This window comes from Wolffia australiana, chromosome 9 (assembly GCF_029677425.1).
Source record: "Wolffia australiana isolate 7733 chromosome 9, ASM2967742v1".
Taxonomy (NCBI): Eukaryota; Viridiplantae; Streptophyta; class Magnoliopsida; order Alismatales; family Araceae; genus Wolffia; species Wolffia australiana.
This window is the reverse complement of record NC_135843.1, coordinates 9,236,442-9,255,867: the sequence shown is the minus strand read 5'-3', so window position 1 is coordinate 9,255,867 and position 19,426 is coordinate 9,236,442. Positions and strand designations below refer to the sequence as shown.

Genomic DNA, 19,426 nt, shown 5'->3' with positions numbered 1-19,426 from the left:
GAAGAGCCACTTGTGCGCTGGGCTTCAGCGCTCTGCCGCTGGTCACCCCGGCAGACGTGCTTTCATGTGCGATGGACCAAAACGATGATATCTGGAGTTCCAGATATCGTTTTGGCACGTGTGAGTAGGCGTTGGAAAGCTTAAGACGTTGGCTATCTGCAGAAAATGAGAAGAAGAAAGGAACTTCTTTTGTCACACCCATGGGGCCCAAGGTGTTTCTTCAGCTCCCTACCAACTGGCTTCAAGATCCAGGACGCTCCTAGAAGACTCCTTGCACCTTCAAGATGAAAGTGGACCTAGAAACAAGCTCAACAAAGAAAGAAAGTGAACAAAACAATACTCAATTCTTGGATTCCCTCAAGGAGGGTGAGGGGGGCACTTTTATAGGGGTACATGTGTTTGTTTCAGCCATTCTTGGTGGTTGGATTATGGATGAACGTCCAGGATTGAGTTCTTGAGGCCTCAATCCAGGTGATCAGACCCCAACCAACCAGATTCTTTCCCTCCAGGTGGAAAAGAACAAGTTGGTTAGAGTTAGTTACAATTCATCTCTAGCCCTTGGATTTGAGCTGAAATGGATGGATGGATGGGTTCCACCTCATGGATCCTGGGCTGGATCTCGACCCTAGGCTCTCCTCCAAACAAGCTCTGCCAGCTAGAGTCACCCTCATGTGTCTTGATCAACCTGGAAGCCTCCAAGGACATTCTAAAAGGTTTTCTTCAAGCTCCTTTACACCAAGCCTATCGATTGAGTCAACTCCACTGGTTAGCATGCATCTTTTTCTTCATAGCTCCTTTTGACTTGAAATTTTGCCCCAAGCCTCAAGACTCCTTTCTTGACTTCCCCATAAAATTTCGTAATTTTATGACCACCAAAAGTCAGCCTATGACCTGAAAAGTCAACACATTGGGGAAATTGTTAGATTCATATCCCACTTGACTCATTGAGTCTAGTGGGGGTTAGAAATATCCCTCAAATCCTCTTAAACGTAAATCCCAAACTGTGTAACTTTGTATAATACATGTCAAAGCATTGATGGAAACCTTAATTAAGTAGAAAATGTAAGCTTTTTAATCATTGGGAAAGTGGAAGGCATGATCTCATTACTATGCAAAATAAGAATTTTTGGCAATGTTGTGCTTGCTTTTAGGAGATTTAAAATGAATAATGCATGGAAGTGATTACCCTTATTTGAGTTTATCATGGTGACGTGACAAAATTTTCATCATGTCACGCGTCCCAGCAAATACAAAAAAAACCATCACGTTCCGTTATGCGTCCCTCTATTGGGTGTCCCATCATGTCCACATCACCGAGGCTGCCTCACCAACACCGGTGACGGGAAAAATCCTACAAATTTGGTTTCAGTGTTTATTTGAAGTGCCAGTGGCATAAATTTTGATGGTTTCGCTTGGTACTGCGAGCAGTAGCTTTCGGCGTAATTTTATGATTTTATTTCAAATATTTATTTTTGGGCTGTTGAAATACTTAGTTTTGGTATTTATTTGACAGTCCGATCTCATATATTTTCGTTTCAGGGGTTGGGAACAATCTGTTTTGGTGCAAGATGATGACTTAGTCTTGGAGATTTCATTTTCGGGTATAAAAATAATTTAGTTTGGTGATCATTTGATGATTTGATATGGAAAATTTCATTGTCGAAAAATAAAATCACGCTTTCTAAACGCACTTCCACAAAAAAATTTCAAGGTTTCATTCTTTATCTTCCCTAACATTATCCCTCATAAACAATTTATCGACGAATTGCCAGAATCGCAGAGGAAAACAAAGAATTTCAAAGTTAAAAAAAAATGAAAGGAAATTTTTCAGGCTGAATGGACTCATCGAAGAGCACGCAGACCAATGAAGATGACGACTCAAAGCAGAATCTTAACCAGATTACCAATTCCCTTCAGAAAACACTTGGTCTGCTTCATCAACTTCACCTCACTGTCTCCTCCTTCAACGCTGCTTCTCAACTTCCCCTCTTACAATGACAGTATAAACCATATCCTCTCCTTTCAATCTTCTTCTTCAATCTGCTCTTTCCCAGTTTTTTTTTCTATGGATTGAAATTCAAGTTTTTTACTTATCCTTGGAATGCCCTCGTTGCTGAATTTGACACGATGCAAAAGTTGGATGGGAATTGTAATTTCCAGATCCCCATGGAAGTTATCAAGTGAGTCTAATCTAGATTGTTCTTTGGTTATATATAAAATTTATTGACCATTATTCATTTCTAGGGGTGTGATCAGTTTGATTGATGATGGGAAGAACCCAGATGAGTTCACGAAAGATGTCTTGAATAGCTGTATCGCGAAGAACCAGATCACAAAGGGCATAACGGATGCCTTCAAGGTGCGGTGACTGAACATATCTTGGATTTAGTGCAATTTCTCATAAAGTCTGAAGCAATTGGGACTTTTCTGGCAATCGGATGCAGTTATAAATATTTATAAATACTGTTTTTTAACTATATTTAGAATAACAGAAAGGCCATCATCTGTGACGGGCATTTTGTCACGTCACGCGTCCTGAGCACCCCGTCACCATCACATCACCGTCACACCCCCATCGTCATCCGTCACAGTCACCGTCACGTACCCCTAAAACTGTCACCGTCACAACTTGTCGTTTAGACATCCGTTACATTGCTTGTCACTTTTCTTTGGTTTCCGTCCAAGGGTTTTGACTGAAGGGACGTGGACTGGATGGCAAGAAGATTAAATGTAATTGAATGGCATTTGATGATGCGACAAAATGTAATGGGATTGAATTATTGCCAATGTATGTGTACTGGAGTCCATCCTCTTTCATGGCTTGGAGTGATTCTTCTCGATAAGAGCAGTGGAGACTGATTGCTCTAATGCAAATGGGGGCTGGAGGGTCTCATGTTCTGCCTAATCTAGTGACAACAACCATCCTTTTATAGGCCTTCATGGGTATTTCAGATTACAAAACCACCCATTATAGTTATGTAACTGACCCAGTTACTACATATGTGCAACCATAGCAATATGAATGATGCCTTAATCACAAAACTTATAAAACCACATCATGTAAGATAAACAACTTCAATAACAACCATGGATATACAGTATAATGTGTGGAAGCCCACTTATGAGATTCAATGATCACCCACATAGGCAACACATACATGATTCTCTGGACAATTGTTTATCACAACCTTATGAGCTAAAAATTCATTATTATATGGCAAAGCATATTCTAATAAACTCGTCCATTATCAACTGAACGAAAGATTATAACAACTTTACTACAATTTCATGCAGTTGTTACAATCTTTACTACACATATATTCTTTTGATAAATAACATAGATCAACTATGGATGTGTACATGGAAATTTCACAAAATGTGATTTAAAATGAACATTTCCAACTGGTCCTTTATGGAGATGAATATTAAAAATCGATAAACATAAAACAACCTTAATTTTTGCAAAAATATTTACATGACTATGTTTAAAAGCATCAAATGCAAACGCCCACTTAATTTCACAGCTCTTCACATAGGAAACTCCCATATGAGCAGTATGCTCTAGAAACACCCTTGGTAGTAAACCTTTGGTATGCGGATCTACAATCATGGGGTTTGTCCCAATATGCTGTGTAGACATCCGTCCATTTTGAATCATCTTCTTGACAACTAGGTATTTGATGTCTATATGCTTAGACTTGGGCAAACTCTTATTGTTATTGGAGAACAACACAGCTGACATATCGTCACAACATATCTTGACAGGTCTTTCAATCCACTTATAATCTAAAGTCCAGTGACCAAGTTCTTCAGCCATAATCCTTTATTGGATGCCTTGTACATGGCATTGTTTTCTACTACCATGTTGAAAGATGTGATAAGTGATTGTTTAGCACTCCTCCATGATATGGCTCCTCCAGCAAGTACAAATATGTATCCTGAGGTGGATCTTATTGAATTTTAGCATCCAACAAAAACAGAATCGGAACACCCCAATGATCTTAGAATTATCTGACTTCTTGTAAGCAATCATGTAGTCCTTAGTTCCTTGCAAATAGCATATGATCTTTTTGCCGCTATCTAGTGATCATTTTGCCCGATCTGCCGAGCCATCACCATGCACACCTGCGTTGCTCGCCCGGCCTGTTGAGCCATCGCCGCGCCTGCCCATGCCGCTCGCCCGGCCCACAAAGTTGTCGCTGCGCACGCTCGCATTGTTTGCCAGACCGGCCAAGCTGCCACCCGGAGCCCGCACCACTCACCCGGCATCCAGATGTATCGTCCCGACAGGCCTCGTCCAAAAGGGCCTTAAATCTTGTGCAAACCCCGCACTCTCACCCCACCAAAGGATGGCACAATGCACATGTGTCGCGACCACCTTGCCACTCCTGAGACAATGGTCAAGCAACATTGTCACATTCCTCACACCTAGAGCTCCTCGGTGAATCGCACCACTGAGTTGAGTCCTACAAAAATCGCCTTGGGCCATGTTCCTCGTCAACCCACCGTATTAGCACCCGTAGAACGTCATGGTTTTGCATCCACCCTGCATGTTTTTTCTTTGCGTCAGCATTATCATGCTAGGACCACGAGTCTCATTGCATCGTACGAGCAAGCTGCTGACTCGCATTGCCGGTTCCGAGGGTTCAACTTGCAACACCGTATGGTGGTGAGAATCAGACTAGAGATTTATTCTCCTGGGACGCCAACAAAGCTACGTGTTCATAGCATCGGCCTGTCCGTGATCCTCCAACGAGTGGGCGATCCCGCCAACATCGTCGACATCCTTCCCGTGTGGAGGATTGCCTCCACATGTAACGTGGTGGACCTGGTTCCGTACCAACCCCCCTTTCTCCCCCTTGACCCAGCCTCTCTAGACCAATTCAGAGTGATGGAGTTTCTCGCGACCACCTCCCCGGTACTACCACCCGATTGGTATGAGCCAGTCAAAGGTATACGGCAAGAGATAGTTAACCATGTAGGGGATGAGGCCTCGCGAAGACTCTTGGTACAAGGAGGGGAATGCACATGTGCAGGTTCTACGTGGAAGCCCAAGGACGACCTACAATGCCGGTAGCCGAATGTCCATCGGCCGCCACCTACGACCCCAACTCGTCAGAGCCGAGTTCTTCCGACCCCAAGAGGATTGATGGAGCAGGAGAGCCCCTCCATCAAGAACGACACCGAAGCCCATGTCGTTGTCGGCAACACTGCTCACGAGGTCTGGGACAGCCGCCGACTTGAGACCCGCCAGATCGGCATGCCAGGAGGAAGGCGTAGGCATTCCAACTCTCATAAGTTTCGGGCCATATCCCCATGCACAGCCCCTTTCTTTTATTTATGAACCTCTGTTTCATCTTTTTTATTATTTCTTTTTTTTAAGGGGAGGCCTATGTGTGATGGGCCCCTCTTGTGGACGTCTATTAAGGGGCCTATTACCATTCCCCATATAAGGGGTGGAGTGGGCACCCCAGAAACCCCGGTCAAAGTCAAAGTTTTATTTTGAAACAAGGGACCCACCACTCAACGTTCATGTAAGAGAGAGAGAGAGAGAGAAGAAGGGGAAGAAGGAGAAGAGAAGAGGAGTATGAAAGGGGGAAGGGAAAGTCGTCGTCACCGCCCGCCGCCCCACGCTGCCCCGAGGGCGCCATCATGCGCCGCCCTGAGGCCACCGCCCCCGTCGGCTATAAGGCCGTCGTCCCGCGCCACTTTGAGGCCGCCACTCGCGGTGCCCCGAGCCTGCCACCTCGCGCCTCACCGATGCCACTGGCCCCAACCACCCTGAGGCCGTCGCCTCGTTCCACGCCAACGCCACTGGCCCCCACCACCCTGAGGCCGCCGCCCAAGGTTGCTGCACCGAGGCCGCTGCCTCGCACCGCCCTAAGGTCGCTGCTCCGCATCGACCCTGAGACCGCCTCCCGGCAGCACCCGCAGTGTTGCTGCCGCACTGCCGCCCGTACCGCCCCCATGCCGTCGTCTACACCACCTCCCCACGTCACCACTGAAACGCCGCCCGCGCCACCGCAGCTTGTGCTGCAGCTGCCCGTGCCACTGCCGCTCGCACAGCCATGCCGCCGCCCACGCCGCCGTTTGAGCTGCTGCTTGTGTCGCTGACATCGCCGCCGTAGTTGCATTGCCGCCCATGCCATCATCGCTTGCACAGCCGCTGTGTCGATGCCCATGCTGCTGTTGAGATGCTGCCCACGCTGTCTCCTGCACTGTTGCCCACGCTGTTGCCGCCCCACAACCCACGTTGCTACCGGCGCTACCGTTTGAGCCACCGCTCGCACCGTAGTGTTGCCACCGTCGCTAGTGCCACCGTCGTGCCGTCACTCACAGCCGTGCCGCTCTGTCGCCTGTGCCGCTGCAGCGCCACCGTTGTGTCGCCATCCGCGTCGCCTGCACCGCCGCGTGCATTGCTGCAATGTCGCTGCTTGCGCTGCTGACATTGGTGTCACCACCCGCGCCGCCGTCGTGCCGCCTTTGTGTTGCCGCTTGCGCTGCCGCCGCTCACATCATCACCGCCTGCACTCCGTGCCCTTGCCTTTCCACCCACACTCATGTGTCACAACTCCTAAGCTGCATCTTCACCGCCAATCGAGGAATGTCGTGCCTGTCCCGGCACGACTCCGCCAAATCTATCCGCACCAGCTACTACATCGACGGATATTTTGTCAACGGGACAACGCGACTAAAGAGATACCTTACTCCCCTAACTCACTGAGTTAATTTATCTTTTGTCATATATCTTTCAATTGCACTCCACTGCACTCGGGATAGAATAGGTGAGAGGACCAATGGACATGAGGGAATCTACCGAGCGTCTTCGCTAGGCGCGGGCCAAGCCCGTTCGTTATGTAAGAGCCCCCACGGACTCAGTCTGTTCAGCGCCGTACACATTGCTTCAACGAGGGTCAAGAGGTCATCGTCACCGTCATTGGTGGTGCGCCTTAGAGCGCGGAGTTTGGCGAACCCCACGAGTCGGAGCCTGCATGTGCATCCGCCTAAGAGTCTTCACATCATATATTCGCATCTCCATAAATCCATACCTAACTGACGACATCTCCAACGACGTCCGCCTACATCACAAATCCGAGCATCAACTCAGTACTCTCAAGACAATGTCACCGACGTTGCACTACATCATCATCGTCATCATACCCAACCAAACAACGTCCCCGATGACATTCGACATTAGAGCATTAATCCCATATATGCCAGGCACACGATTGGAGCATTCCCACCCTATAAAACCAAAATTTACCTGCCCCAAACACAATCTTTTCCACCAGATTCCAGTCTGAACTTTGAAATAAAGAATGGGGAACATACACTTTTCCTTTTCATTTTCTCTCTTGGGTATCTCGGCCAGAGATTGTGGCAGGCCCGTGACCTGAAGAGAGGTCAGTAAAAGAGTGGTAGAAGAGGAGAGAAAAGGATTGAATACTCACCTGAAACAAGAGTCCACTGGATGAGGATTTGAAGCCATTGGCAACCCCAAACGGCAAAAAATTCTGGTAAGTAATCAAATTTTCGATGGAATATCAAACAATGAGGATTCATCTTCAATCCAAAAATTTGAAGTATACAATTTCAGTAAACAAAAATCTTTCTTGTAAGCATTTTCGTGAGAACTTGATCTACATTTTTCTTAAACAAACTTTAATTTATTTTCTTAATATTCCTAAACCAATAAGCAATTTCTCAAAATCCCTAATAACTTAAACATGATGTAGCTCATTTTATTGATTTCCTAGATATAAAATACGCAAAAAAATCTCTTGCGTTTCTTATAAAAAACACCATTTAATTACTCTACTAAAGTTATACATTTCATCGGACATTTCATATACATAGTCCCTTTAAAAGTGTACTCTGCACTTTCTATTATAAATCGACTACTAAAGAATTTGTAAAAATTATCTAAATTCTCTAATCTAAATAGACTCTCATAATACAATTTTTGATCTTTCAAATAAAATTACTAGAGTGAATTTCCTTTATAAATAATCAAATAAATTCTCTCTCTCAGACATTCGACAAACACCTAGGGTAATCTCAATTTTCCTCAATTAGTGCTATGTTCCCCTTTTTCTTGCTAACCCTTATCACCTTAACTATCTCTTAATATTTCCTTAAACCATTTTTAAAGATATTGGCCACATTTTCCCATGTAGGATGTAAACATCAATAATCATGAAACTTCTTATTAGTATTATTGCTCTATACTTCCTTATCTCTACCTTCAAACTCATTAGTTAACTTTGTCTCTAAGATCCAATCCATGAGTAGACAACCTCACTCTTAGCTATACATCTTTGAGTGAGATTACAAATTCATAAATTTTATTTGAAAGAAGTGAAAGTAAACACAACAACATTAATACACCTATTTTCGCTCTTATCAGCACACGTTCACTGATGTGCCAAAATCTCATAGGGGAATATATAAAATAGAGTGTAGGTGGCACGCTCTAATGCCTTGCAATATCACACTTGTTTTCTCATTATTCTAATATCTATATAATAATATACTGTTAAATATTTTTTGTCTTTTTCCTGCAGCAAAATGTTGTACAATGTGACATATCTATCAAGAATGTGGCATAATAATAATGGCCAATCATTGGTTTTAATATCAAACTAAATAAAAATTCTAAAAGCAGTATAGGGGTGCCGATCAAGATGAGAGGAGAAAAAACCCTAGGAATTATCCAACTTCTAGTCTTGATATCAAAAGATGTAGTAGGCGAACCCAGCTGAAATGTTGAGGGCACCTTCGTCTTTCTTTCTTCTATCCATTTGTATGGTTTTAAATATAAAATGAGTCATGCATCTTCATAAAGACATATTTGAATGTGCTTCCTCTTATAGAGATAGAGATAAAGGTTTTTGAAGGTCTATCAAGGTTTTTTTGGTGTCTTAAGTGTTTGCAGAAGGTATACAGAGAAGACGCGAGGTTATTTATATCAATAAATTATCCAGATCTTGTCCAAACATCGGATCTACGATTAGTTTATTTCCTTACATTGATTTACGTTAACCACACCCCTTAGTAAGATCCATACCCATCACATCTTTTCCATACCAATCTAAAATCATCCACCATCATTCCCATCCTCCATCATCTCACCCTACCATGTCAACCTCAGTTCTTAATCACATCACCATCATCCAATTACAAAAAATCCCTAATTTCACCATCCTCTATTTTCCCACATCTTCTACATCCACATTGTTTCCCTATGTCTCCATCTATCTTGCTCCATCACTTCAATTAGCCTTATTCATGCCCTAACACCTCCTCTTTCACATACTATCTCGTGATAGGTAAATATCTTTTCCATTGGATCACTACCTCTTCACCTATATCTATTGCTTCTCATCCTACCCATATCACTATCGAACAATAGTTAAACTCCTAGGATCCATTCGTGGAGATGACACGTACTCATCCACTAGCTGGATTCATTATGTGATTATTGGTTTATAAATTTTATTGATTAAACTCAAATCAACAATCACATAACTTTAAGAACTATTTTTTGCTTATTGAATACATTGGGATATATTAGTGTACCATAATAGCATAAATGCACCATCCAATTTATCATTTTTGAACTGGACATCTTGTTGGTGATGGAGATATAAGTGGCTGGCAAGCCCATCACACGTTCCATATCTTGTTCCATATTCATTAATATAACATATTCATTATACTGCATGGGTGATCCTTATAATGAAGCCATGAATACATGATCAGACTTAGTGAATTATGATGAGATCGTTATGCAGAGATCACGAGTCTTTAAGCATGTGTTCTAAGTATTCCTATTCAAAGGATACTCGAGAAGGATATTAAAGTATTTGGATAGAATACTTTATCATGAGTGTGGCCGCTATCTAAGCCTCACTCTATGATGAGTATGGCTGGTCTCCTAGCTATTAGTGTGGAGACACTAAGGATAGATAGTGGGCGCTCTTTTGTGGAAAGATTTCAGTGAATTAATCTGTACGAATCCTAGAATGGTATTATACCAAACTCTCAAACAGGTGGATTCATGTCATGAATGTGTAAGTAGTCTATAGACCTAAGACACCAAAGACATCACAGTTATGTAAGTCGTACTCTGACTATGATATGCGAGTCTCTAATCATTAGATTCTAAACACTCGTAGTTTGAGCGCATCAAGAAGTTTACGAAGATGATTGAGTTGTCAAGATGGGATCATCCACCTTGGTAAAAGTTGTGACAGCTCAAGGAAGATAATGCGATGAACTCCTTGGCCAAGGCAATGAAATATTAGATAATAGTTCTCTAATGAATTCTTAATGCATCAGTACCAACTTAGATGACTGATCAGGGTTTGATAGTTGAACATACTGTAAACTGTCCAGGGAACATCAAGTGGATGAGGAATTATACACCCTTATCAGTGAAAAACAGGTTTCATGAATGAGTCGATACACACTCTTTTGTATCTTCTAGAGCCCGAAGTGTAGCTTGGCACCCCATGTGTTGGAAACTCAATCTATTGGGTTAAATTGATCCGACATTTATTTTATCTATATGATGAGATATTTAACTAACTTTGAAATCCAAGAAAGGTTATTGGACCATTGGAGTCATCGACTACACTTATGCATGGGGCTAGAGGGTCACACACAAATGGTCTTTGGACGTCAGAATGTATGCTTAGGTTTGGGGGGTTTTATGAAAAGTACATATTTGGTATAAATTGGGAAGGCCTAGAAGGAAATTCACCTAGGCCAGAATTTTTTAGGGGCCTTTCCCTTCTTCTCCCTTCTCCCCATGGCTTATCTCTATTCCTGGTGACATCAAGACGACATAACAACAATGATAGAGACTGAACGGAGCTCACCAAGGTGAAGGATTAGATTCCATGTACCATGGACCACGTGAATACGTCTAGAGGCTAAAAACATGAGCAGCTCGACTCGTATCACTCCAGAATCCAAGAAATTATGGATGTGATCCATGCACAGCTTCTTTGTTTCATGGTTTTATTGACGCCATTACGATTCGTTAAAGTCTTTTGATGCGTATCATTTTGAGTTGTTCATCCAAATCAAGGCCTCTAGTACCCAACAGTTGGAACCCACTACCATGTGTCATCTGTCTCCCTTTATCACTTATGGTATAACCAAATCCACAACTACATCTATTCCCCTTTACTTATTCTACTTCCGCTATTTTCCTCCTCTTTGTTTTATTCTTCTTCTTTCTTTTCTTACTCTTGTATTGGTGGATTCTTTTTATGTTTTTCACACAATTCCCTATCCATTTTGTTAATTACTCTTATCTACCAAGAACATTATGATGGCTCAATCCTTCCTCACAATATAAAATACTCTACCATGATACCATTAATTTACCATCCAATTTCACCCATTAGAACACTGCCATGTGTCACCCATCTTCCTTAATTACCTATGATATGCCCAAATACACAATTCAATACATTCCCCTTTATTTATTTTACTTCCATTATTTTACTTCTCTTCCATTTATTCTTATTCTTTATTTTTTTACTCTTGTATCGATGAGTTTTTTGTCTTGCACACAATTCCCTCTCTATTGTAAGACATTAGCCTTTTATGTCAAGAACATTCTGATTGCTCGATCCTTACTCGTGGTATGTAAAAAATAATTTATGATATCTTTTGTGGTCATCTATATTACTCAGAATGAATGTTTAGATACAAATTAGATTCACCCCTTTTAAAATTAATTAGAATAAAAGAGAAAATAGTGTGAGTGCTCAAATGCAAAACATACGAGCAATACCTAAAACTATTTTGGGCCAGTTTGTGTACAATGTTATATTTCTTTTAATTTATTTTTCTTCAACTTCATAGTGGAAGCTATGCAACATCCATTGATTTTATTAATTTTTGTCTTCGTTCATGTGGTCTAAAGTTTATTCATTTATATTTCAGTATCTTTGGACTATATTTCACTATATCAAGTAATACTAACGACTAATTCTCTTCATTCTTTATCAACCTTATCCACATTTATTTTTTCTATTCTATTCAGAGCTTTCACTCATTTAAATCATCCCTACCCAGCCTTTTAATTCAAAGTAAATCTTTCATCTCTTGTTCTAAAACATAAAGAGAAGAATGGCTGACTTTCACCTTCCAGAGAGAGTAAGGTGATAAGACACAAATTACCATACAAATAGCATGCATATTACATAATTATCTACTGAAAGTAAATTAAATAATTTAAGTCACTTATATTATATTATTATGATTTCCAGAATAAATTTAATAGAATTACCATATGGCAAATCAGCGTCAGGTAGACAAATCCTTATGGCACCATGATTCTGGATGCTATAAGGATTTGATTATTCACTCTTTACATTTCCAGCCTTTTATTATAAAGTTATAATTGACATGGATGCTATAGTTGACGAATGAGAAAAATGATTTCCTTTTTACTTCAATGAATGCATCACATATTTCATGACATATTGAAATGCCAAAGTGAATGTGGCATGATTTAATATGCTTAAATGATATGCTTTTATGGTGCTTAAACCAGATTCATAACAGAAATATTTTCATTGTTAGGTAATTTTCTCTTTTAACACTCTGTTTATGTGTTACATTCTGATCCGTTGGAAGAGATGTCACATTTAGTATTGGGATTCATAAGATGCCATAATAGTCAATCATGGATATCTATTTATTTGTTATATTATATTCCCTGATACTCGGAGGCAAATCATTTCTGGGAAAATAAAACAATTATAGTGCGGATGAATCATAAGTCAGATATTGATCCAGCTAACTATACATGGAAGAGAGATGAAAATCAATCAGCAGAAGAGGTTATGTCAGTTGTAAAGATGATGTCTGGTAATCTAATGGTCATATGAGGCCAAAATTTTCTGGGCTCTCTTGTCTTGTAACTCACTATCCAACTATCCATCAATATGGTTCAATTCATTGAAAGTGGCAAAAAGAGAGAGAAAAACATTGAGGAAGGTCACCCAATAAGGGCATGGTAGCTGCTTCAGTCAAAATATTTTCCCCTCATCCTGGATTCAAACTATAATTTTCTTTATTCAGCTAATTTCCTTATTGGACGTCTCAAAAAATCCCTAGACATTAGCAGCATGTACATGCCCTTGCAGGATTTCTTAGATTAAGAGTGTTTCATTGCATTGAAGATGAAGATTGAAAACGATAAAGTTTATCTTTGATGTTCCTCCTCTTTACTACTACCATAAATTCAAGGATCTGTTTCATATTAACCTCAAAATTCAATTTCCCCTTATTTTTCTCTATTTCCTCTCTCTAGAATTATTTCTCTATTTTTTATCTAGAGTTTAATGTTATTCTTATACATTTGAATTCCCTAACCTGAATATATCTCCCAAAAAATGCCTTAAAATATCATTTGTCTACCCCTCAAATTTCCCTTTCTAATTTTCTTCATTAGGCGTTTTAACAGATCCCATTCAACTATAAATTGTGAAAAATTACATTGGCATATATTGTGACTAGTCAACTAAAGTCTAACAGGTATAAATGTTTTATTGATTTTTTGCGGCATTTTACTATTTATGCCCTAAAAATGTTGGGTTTAGAATTAAATGGCTTTCACATTGACCATAATACCCAAAATTCAACCTTCCACATGGGATTGAACTTATTGATCAAAATAAACATATACGTACTCCATGCTTTCACCTCGTGAATCCATGGAGTTAGAACAAATAAATCTATCACTATTTGTATACTGTGATGTTTTTTTACACGGTGATATGATTGACCTCGATTTTATTAAATTCAAAATCTGTCAACCAAGGGATTAACAGCCCAGTAATCAAAATTTGACGACTAAACGGAGCACTCATTAGAACAGATGCATTTACGTAATATCAACTGCTAAGTAATTAATATGGGTGTTGACCATTTCATTTTAATGGCTCGATCAAGTCCAATAGTTTGATAACTATAAAGGGGCATCAAATATCCGTCTGAAAATATCATGGTTAAACAAAAATTATCGAGAAATTTAGGCGGTGCAAAAGGAATATCGTTGACTTAACAGAGCTAAGCTTTTCCACGTTCTTCAGCGCGTTTGTCCACTTAGAGGGAGTATATCTGAATGGACACGGCATCGTTTTAGTCTCGCGATAGATTAAATATAGAATAGTTATGCGTCGATATCTTGATCTATCAGCCAATATGCGAGAAAGGCGGCATCCGCTAGGAGAAAATTTAAGCTCATTGATTATTTACGTCTTCTTTGACTTCATTGCCTTCTCGTTTCTTCTCTCGCTTTACATCTTCCACGCGTTGCAGAACCTTCAGAAACTGGTTCCTTTCACGCGATGGATCATATCTATGTAGACACGCCACTGTATGGGTCGTTTAAGCTTAGTCATATCTGAATCTCGTGATCTCTCAGTCGTTACACGACGGTATTTCCACGTAATTTCTTACTTAGTCGTCTTCAGCTTCGTTCCCACTTTCGTTTCTTCTCGACTTCTCTACTCTCCCTGCTCTGCATCTTCAACGGGTTGCAGAACCTTCTGAAAATCGAGAGCCAAATCGATATCTCAATTGAGAAACGAAGCAGATGATCAACTTTGGCTCAAGAAATCTCAGCCTCCTCCTAATTTCCTTCCTCCTGGCCTCCATCGTCGCCGTGCGATGGGTCGACAAGGTCAATTTCTACCTCTCTTCTTACAAATTACGTTTTATTCCCCGTCCGTCTTCACACTTTTTTTTCCTGACCAGGTGCGATGGTGGGCAGGGAAAGACGAAATGGCTGGCCGGGCCTGTTCTTCTGCCAGGCCTACATCACCTCTAAAGGAGTTTATCTCAGCGGCGTCGCCTGTTAATAAGCCGGCCCAAGAGTGTCCCGACTACTTCAAGTGGATCCACGAGGATCTACGACCATGGAAGGAGACGGGGATAACGAGAGAGATGGTGGAGAAGGCACGTCCAACGGCTAACTTCCGGCTAGTCGTTATCGGCGGTCGAGCTTACGTGGAGACGTTCTCGCGCAGTTTCCAGACCCGCGACGTCTTCACGCAGTGGGGGATTCTTCAGCTCCTTCGCCGTTTCCCTGGCCGAGTTCCTGACCTCGAGCTTTTGTTCGATTGCAACGACTCGCCAGCAATTCCGCAGCCCTTGAACTCGTCGGCAGCCCAACCAGCGGCCCTTTTCCACTACTGCGGCAGCGATTCCACGGCTGACATCGTCTTCCCAGATTGGTCCTTCTGGGGATGGTGATAACCTAACTTATCGTCCGCAGGATTTGCCCACGATGACAGTTTTCTTAATCTTTTTCAAAAACCCATCATCGTCAACGCAAAAAATGGCGAGAGATGATGTTGAAATCGCTATCGTCATCGTCATTTGTAAGCCGCAGACAATGACGAGGACAGCGGCAAAGTGTCCCTGTCTTAAGCAAGCGGGCAATGACCATGGCTATTGCCTTGATAGTTCTAAAAAGCCATCTTGGTCTCCGTCCGAAGCTCGCCCAGTTAGAGATGACAAGAGACGATAACGATGGAAATTTCTTCATGGTCTCTCGTCATCCGAGCGAGGTTAACGGAGGGGCGTCATCGTTATCCTTTATGGAAACAAATTATTAGAAGAAAGATAACTCGTCATCGTATTTACGTTTAGAGATCTAACTCATTTGGAAAGCTATGTTTACTGTGGGGTTGACACAGGCCTGAGGTGAACGTTAGGTCATGGGGACAACTGGCGATTGAAATGAAAGCAGCCAACCAGAGGAAACGATGGCGGGACCGAGAGCCCTACGCCTTCTGGAAGGGTAACCCATGGGTTGATCAAGGAAGACAAGACCTTCTAAGATGCAATGTTACCGACAAGAAAGACTGGAACGCCCGGCTCTACGTCCAGGTAAGCCATATCTTTCTTTCTCAATACAGATGTTAGTTAGTAATAAACTATCTTTCGAACTTACCGTATCTATTTAAGAGATCCCATTGATATCAATTAAGTGCCAGCTATCATAATAATTGCGATAATAATGTCTTTGTCACCAATTGATAGCGATTGAATTTTTTTAATTTATATGGTTGATCACCGCTCCGTATGGTGTTCAGGACTGGGTAGCTGAGTCGAAGGCCGGATTCAAGGGGTCCAATCTTGCGGGCCAATGCACACACCAGTAAGAACAGTTGTCACGAAACATTAACAACGTCTTGATTCCGTATTCTTTTGTCCTGGGATTCCATAAGGGTGTAACGTTAACGAATGCTTGTCGTCTTATCAATGACACAACGTTAACGTCACACGTTCAGATGACGAGGACGAAGACCCAAACCCTACTCCTCTGCCTGTTGATTAGAAATTTTCCGTCAACCCATCTTTGGGATTCATCAATATCACCGTCCAAATTATATTAGACCATCCATCCTCTAAAATTCGTCCTCCTCGACGTCAACGAGGGCCAATCTCGCTGGAAGTTGAGATTGACGGTTGATGTGTACCGAACCCTAATATTTGAAGCGGGGATGCTAACCTCTAGCATGCGGGTTGCAGGTACAAGATTTATATTGACGGGCGGACGTGGTCGGTGAGCAGGAAGTACATTCTAGCCTGCGACTCGCCGGTTCTGGTAGTGGAGCCGCGCTACTACGACTTCTTCTCGCGTGGGCTTTCTCCACTAACGCATTTTTGGCCGGTGAGAGCAGACGACAAGTGCCCGGCTATAAAGTATGCCGTCGACTGGGGACGATGCCACCAGACCGAGGTAATTCAGAAACGCAAGATCAGGGTTGCACCTAATATCCCATGCGTCTTAATCTTGGAACGGAAAACGAAACGAAACTCGTCGCCGGTCCAATGACAGTCACGTTCCGTCATCAAACACCGCGCGGTTAGTCTTTTTTATTGTCATCCGTTTGGCCCATTTCTGGACGGGAAAAGACCGAAGCGGTAAGCCAAGACATGGATTGGATGGCTGAACGGAAGATCTGGTCGGTCCGTCAAAAACCATTGTCCCTCGTTCGTCGGTGAACCCAACCTAAAAAACCAATAACATATTTCTTATCTGTGGGTTGTGAACAAGGACCGTCTGGCACATATCCATCACGTACAGATGGGGCCGTCTGGAACATGCCCCATCTATACCGTCTGGCACATGTGACTGGTGACGGATCCACACAAATACTTGTCCATTTTTATACATTTGAAACATTCGCCATCCGTCTCTCTCTCCCTCTCTTGTTTTACCTCTCCCTCTCGGACTCCTCTTTCTCCGTCTCCCTCTCCCTCTTTCCTACTCCCTCTCTGTATGTCTTCCTCTCCCTCTCTTGTTCTCCCTCTCATTCTTGAACTCCTCTTTCTCCATCTCCCTCTCATTCTCTCGTATTCCCTCTCTGTCCGTCTTGCTCTTTCCCTCGGACTCCTCTTTCTCCGTCTCCCTCTCCATCTCTCCAACCGTTCTATCTGTGTCCCTCTCTCGCACTCCCTCTTTGTCTGTCTTACTTTCTCTCTCGGACTACCTTTCTCCCTGTTGTCTCCCTCTCCCACTCTCATACTCCCTCTCAGTCTCTCTCTCTCACACACACACTCCCACTCTCTCTCTCTCTCGATCTCCCTCCGCCCCCCTCTCTCTCAGAGACTCCCTCTCCCTCTCTCGTACTCCCTCTTTGTCTGTCTGACTTTCTCTCTCGGACTACCTTTCTCCCTCTGTCTCCCTCTCCCACTCTCTCTCTCTCTCTCTCTCTCTCTCTCTCTCTCTCTCTCTCCCTCCCTCTCTCTCTCTCTCTCTCTCTCTCTCTCTCTCTCTCTCTCTCTCTCTCTCTCTCTCTCTCTCTTACTCGGATCTCCCTAACCACCCTCCCCCCTCTCTCTCAGACTCCCTCTCCCTCTTCCTATCTGAAGACCCTTTGTTACCATCAAGTCGCCCATCATGGATATTTCATCACCATAACCTTTGTTACCGTGATGGGGCTAAAAAACATCATCCGTCATCATCACATCATCGGTCACAAATCCATTACCATGACGAATGACGTGGCACAGTTTGTCGTTCCTTAGCTGTGAGAAGATTCTGAATTTGTCGGGAAATTTGCAGGTGCAGGAAATAGGGAAGAAGGGAAGCACCTTCATGTTTGAGGAGGTGAGCATGGACCAGGTATATAATTATATGTTATACTCGCTGACTGAGTACGCACGGTTGCTCAAGTTCAAGCCGGTAGTTCCGGCCGCAGCTGTTGAACTTACTAGAGTAGGGCTCATGTCATCGGCTGATGAGCTGTCGAGGAAGTTTATGCTGGATTCGGAGGAGACGTCATCGACGGTGGTAGCATCCCCGTGCTCGCTACCACCGCCGATGAAGCCAGAGGAGATAAAGCTGCTGCTGGCAGAAAGGGTAAATACCACTCGTCTTGTAGAGCACTGGGAGAAGCTGCATTTTGAGGAGACCACATAACCATTAGTTCTTAGTATTCCATCTACCATAGTTTTGAGTTAAGATTCTGCTGCTAGTTTTTTTTTCTATTTCATGCCGCGAGTGGTGAATTACAGAAGATGGGTTAATGTGAGTTTCAGCGTGGCGACTGAGATCAATAAAATATATAAAGAATTAGCGTATACGAAACTGGTTAAAAAATAGCCAGTATTCTAGGTCAACAATGCAGGAAATGCACTATCAAAATATTACATACATGAAATTATAAGAATGGGATGTAGGGATAATCATAAAGCAAAAAAGAAATCATGGAATGTCTCTTGAGGCTGCCCCAAGATATTTGATGCAGGACAACTAGGGGAGATGGGAATGAGGATGACGGGTAGAGCGTACTAGACGGGGTTGGGAATGATGGATAAAACAGACCAGAGAAATCCACGTGATCGAATTCAGAATTTAAAACCGATGAAGCCCCGTTCCTCGTCGAGGGCTGGAGTACTGTCTTCAACAACCGCGACGATGCCAAAGCACCAAAATCAATACTTGAATTCACATCATGAGGAAAACCCACGAAAGAGAGAAATTTTGGGAATTCTAAATCAAATCAAATCTGACGGCGGTGGAGAATTCTCACGGAATACTGGACGAGGAACACGTCGACACCAAAGAGTTTAGGCGTACCTCGGCACCGTAGTGCGTGAAGAGACCACGGGGAATTCTGATCGTGACAAGACTGGACGAATTCGGGCGTTGAATGGCCCATTGGACGAGAGAGTCTGGGCGTTCCGGGCGTTATACGGCCCTGGCAGAAAGCTTGACGATTGACGAGCGCTTCGATGCAGAGTCGCGGATCCAACTACGTAGTCAGTTGGCAAGGGGTCAAGGGGGGAGTCGCTCCCTTGCGGTGTGCGGGGCAGCGCCCCGACACCAAAATGGTATGCATGACGTGCTGTGGTGGCGACGGCGTCCGCGGCGTGGGCGGCC

The 19,426-nt window shown here is 42.9% G+C and overlaps 1 protein-coding gene across 3 annotated transcripts; it reads left to right on the top strand.

The window, feature by feature from the left end:
* Positions 1 to 14,230: 14,230 nt before the first annotated feature.
* Positions 14,231 to 18,531, top strand: LOC144707533 (uncharacterized). Of its 3 annotated transcripts, none has more exons than XM_078580681.1 (6): positions 14,231 to 14,710; positions 14,801 to 15,278; positions 15,729 to 15,921; positions 16,128 to 16,192; positions 16,567 to 16,777; positions 18,107 to 18,531. In XM_078580681.1, the coding sequence occupies exons 1-6, from the start codon at positions 14,698 to 14,700 to the stop codon at positions 18,461 to 18,463; spliced, it is 1,317 nt and encodes a 438-aa protein (XP_078436807.1). In that variant the 5' UTR covers positions 14,231 to 14,697; the 3' UTR covers positions 18,464 to 18,531. The 3 variants fall into 3 exon arrangements, with proteins under 3 accessions (XP_078436807.1, XP_078436808.1, XP_078436806.1); XM_078580682.1 differs by having other exon boundaries at positions 14,785 to 15,278; positions 16,567 to 16,903; positions 18,107 to 18,244; XM_078580680.1 differs by having other exon boundaries at positions 14,232 to 14,710; positions 14,785 to 15,278.
* Positions 18,532 to 19,426: the final 895 nt, after the last annotated feature.

What these genes read in the sequence shown, in the direction of transcription:
- LOC144707533 (XM_078580680.1), top strand. Translation starts at nt 14,624, where the DNA reads ATGATCAACTTTGGCTCAAGAAATCTCAGCCTCCTCCTAATTTCCTTC. An exon ending in GCGGGCCAATGCACACACCA is followed by an intron (nt 16,193 to 16,566) that starts GTAAGAACAGTT and finishes TGCGGGTTGCAG; the next exon opens with GTACAAGATTTATATTGACG. An exon ending in GACGATGCCACCAGACCGAG is followed by an intron (nt 16,778 to 18,106) that starts GTAATTCAGAAA and finishes GGAAATTTGCAG; the next exon opens with GTGCAGGAAATAGGGAAGAA.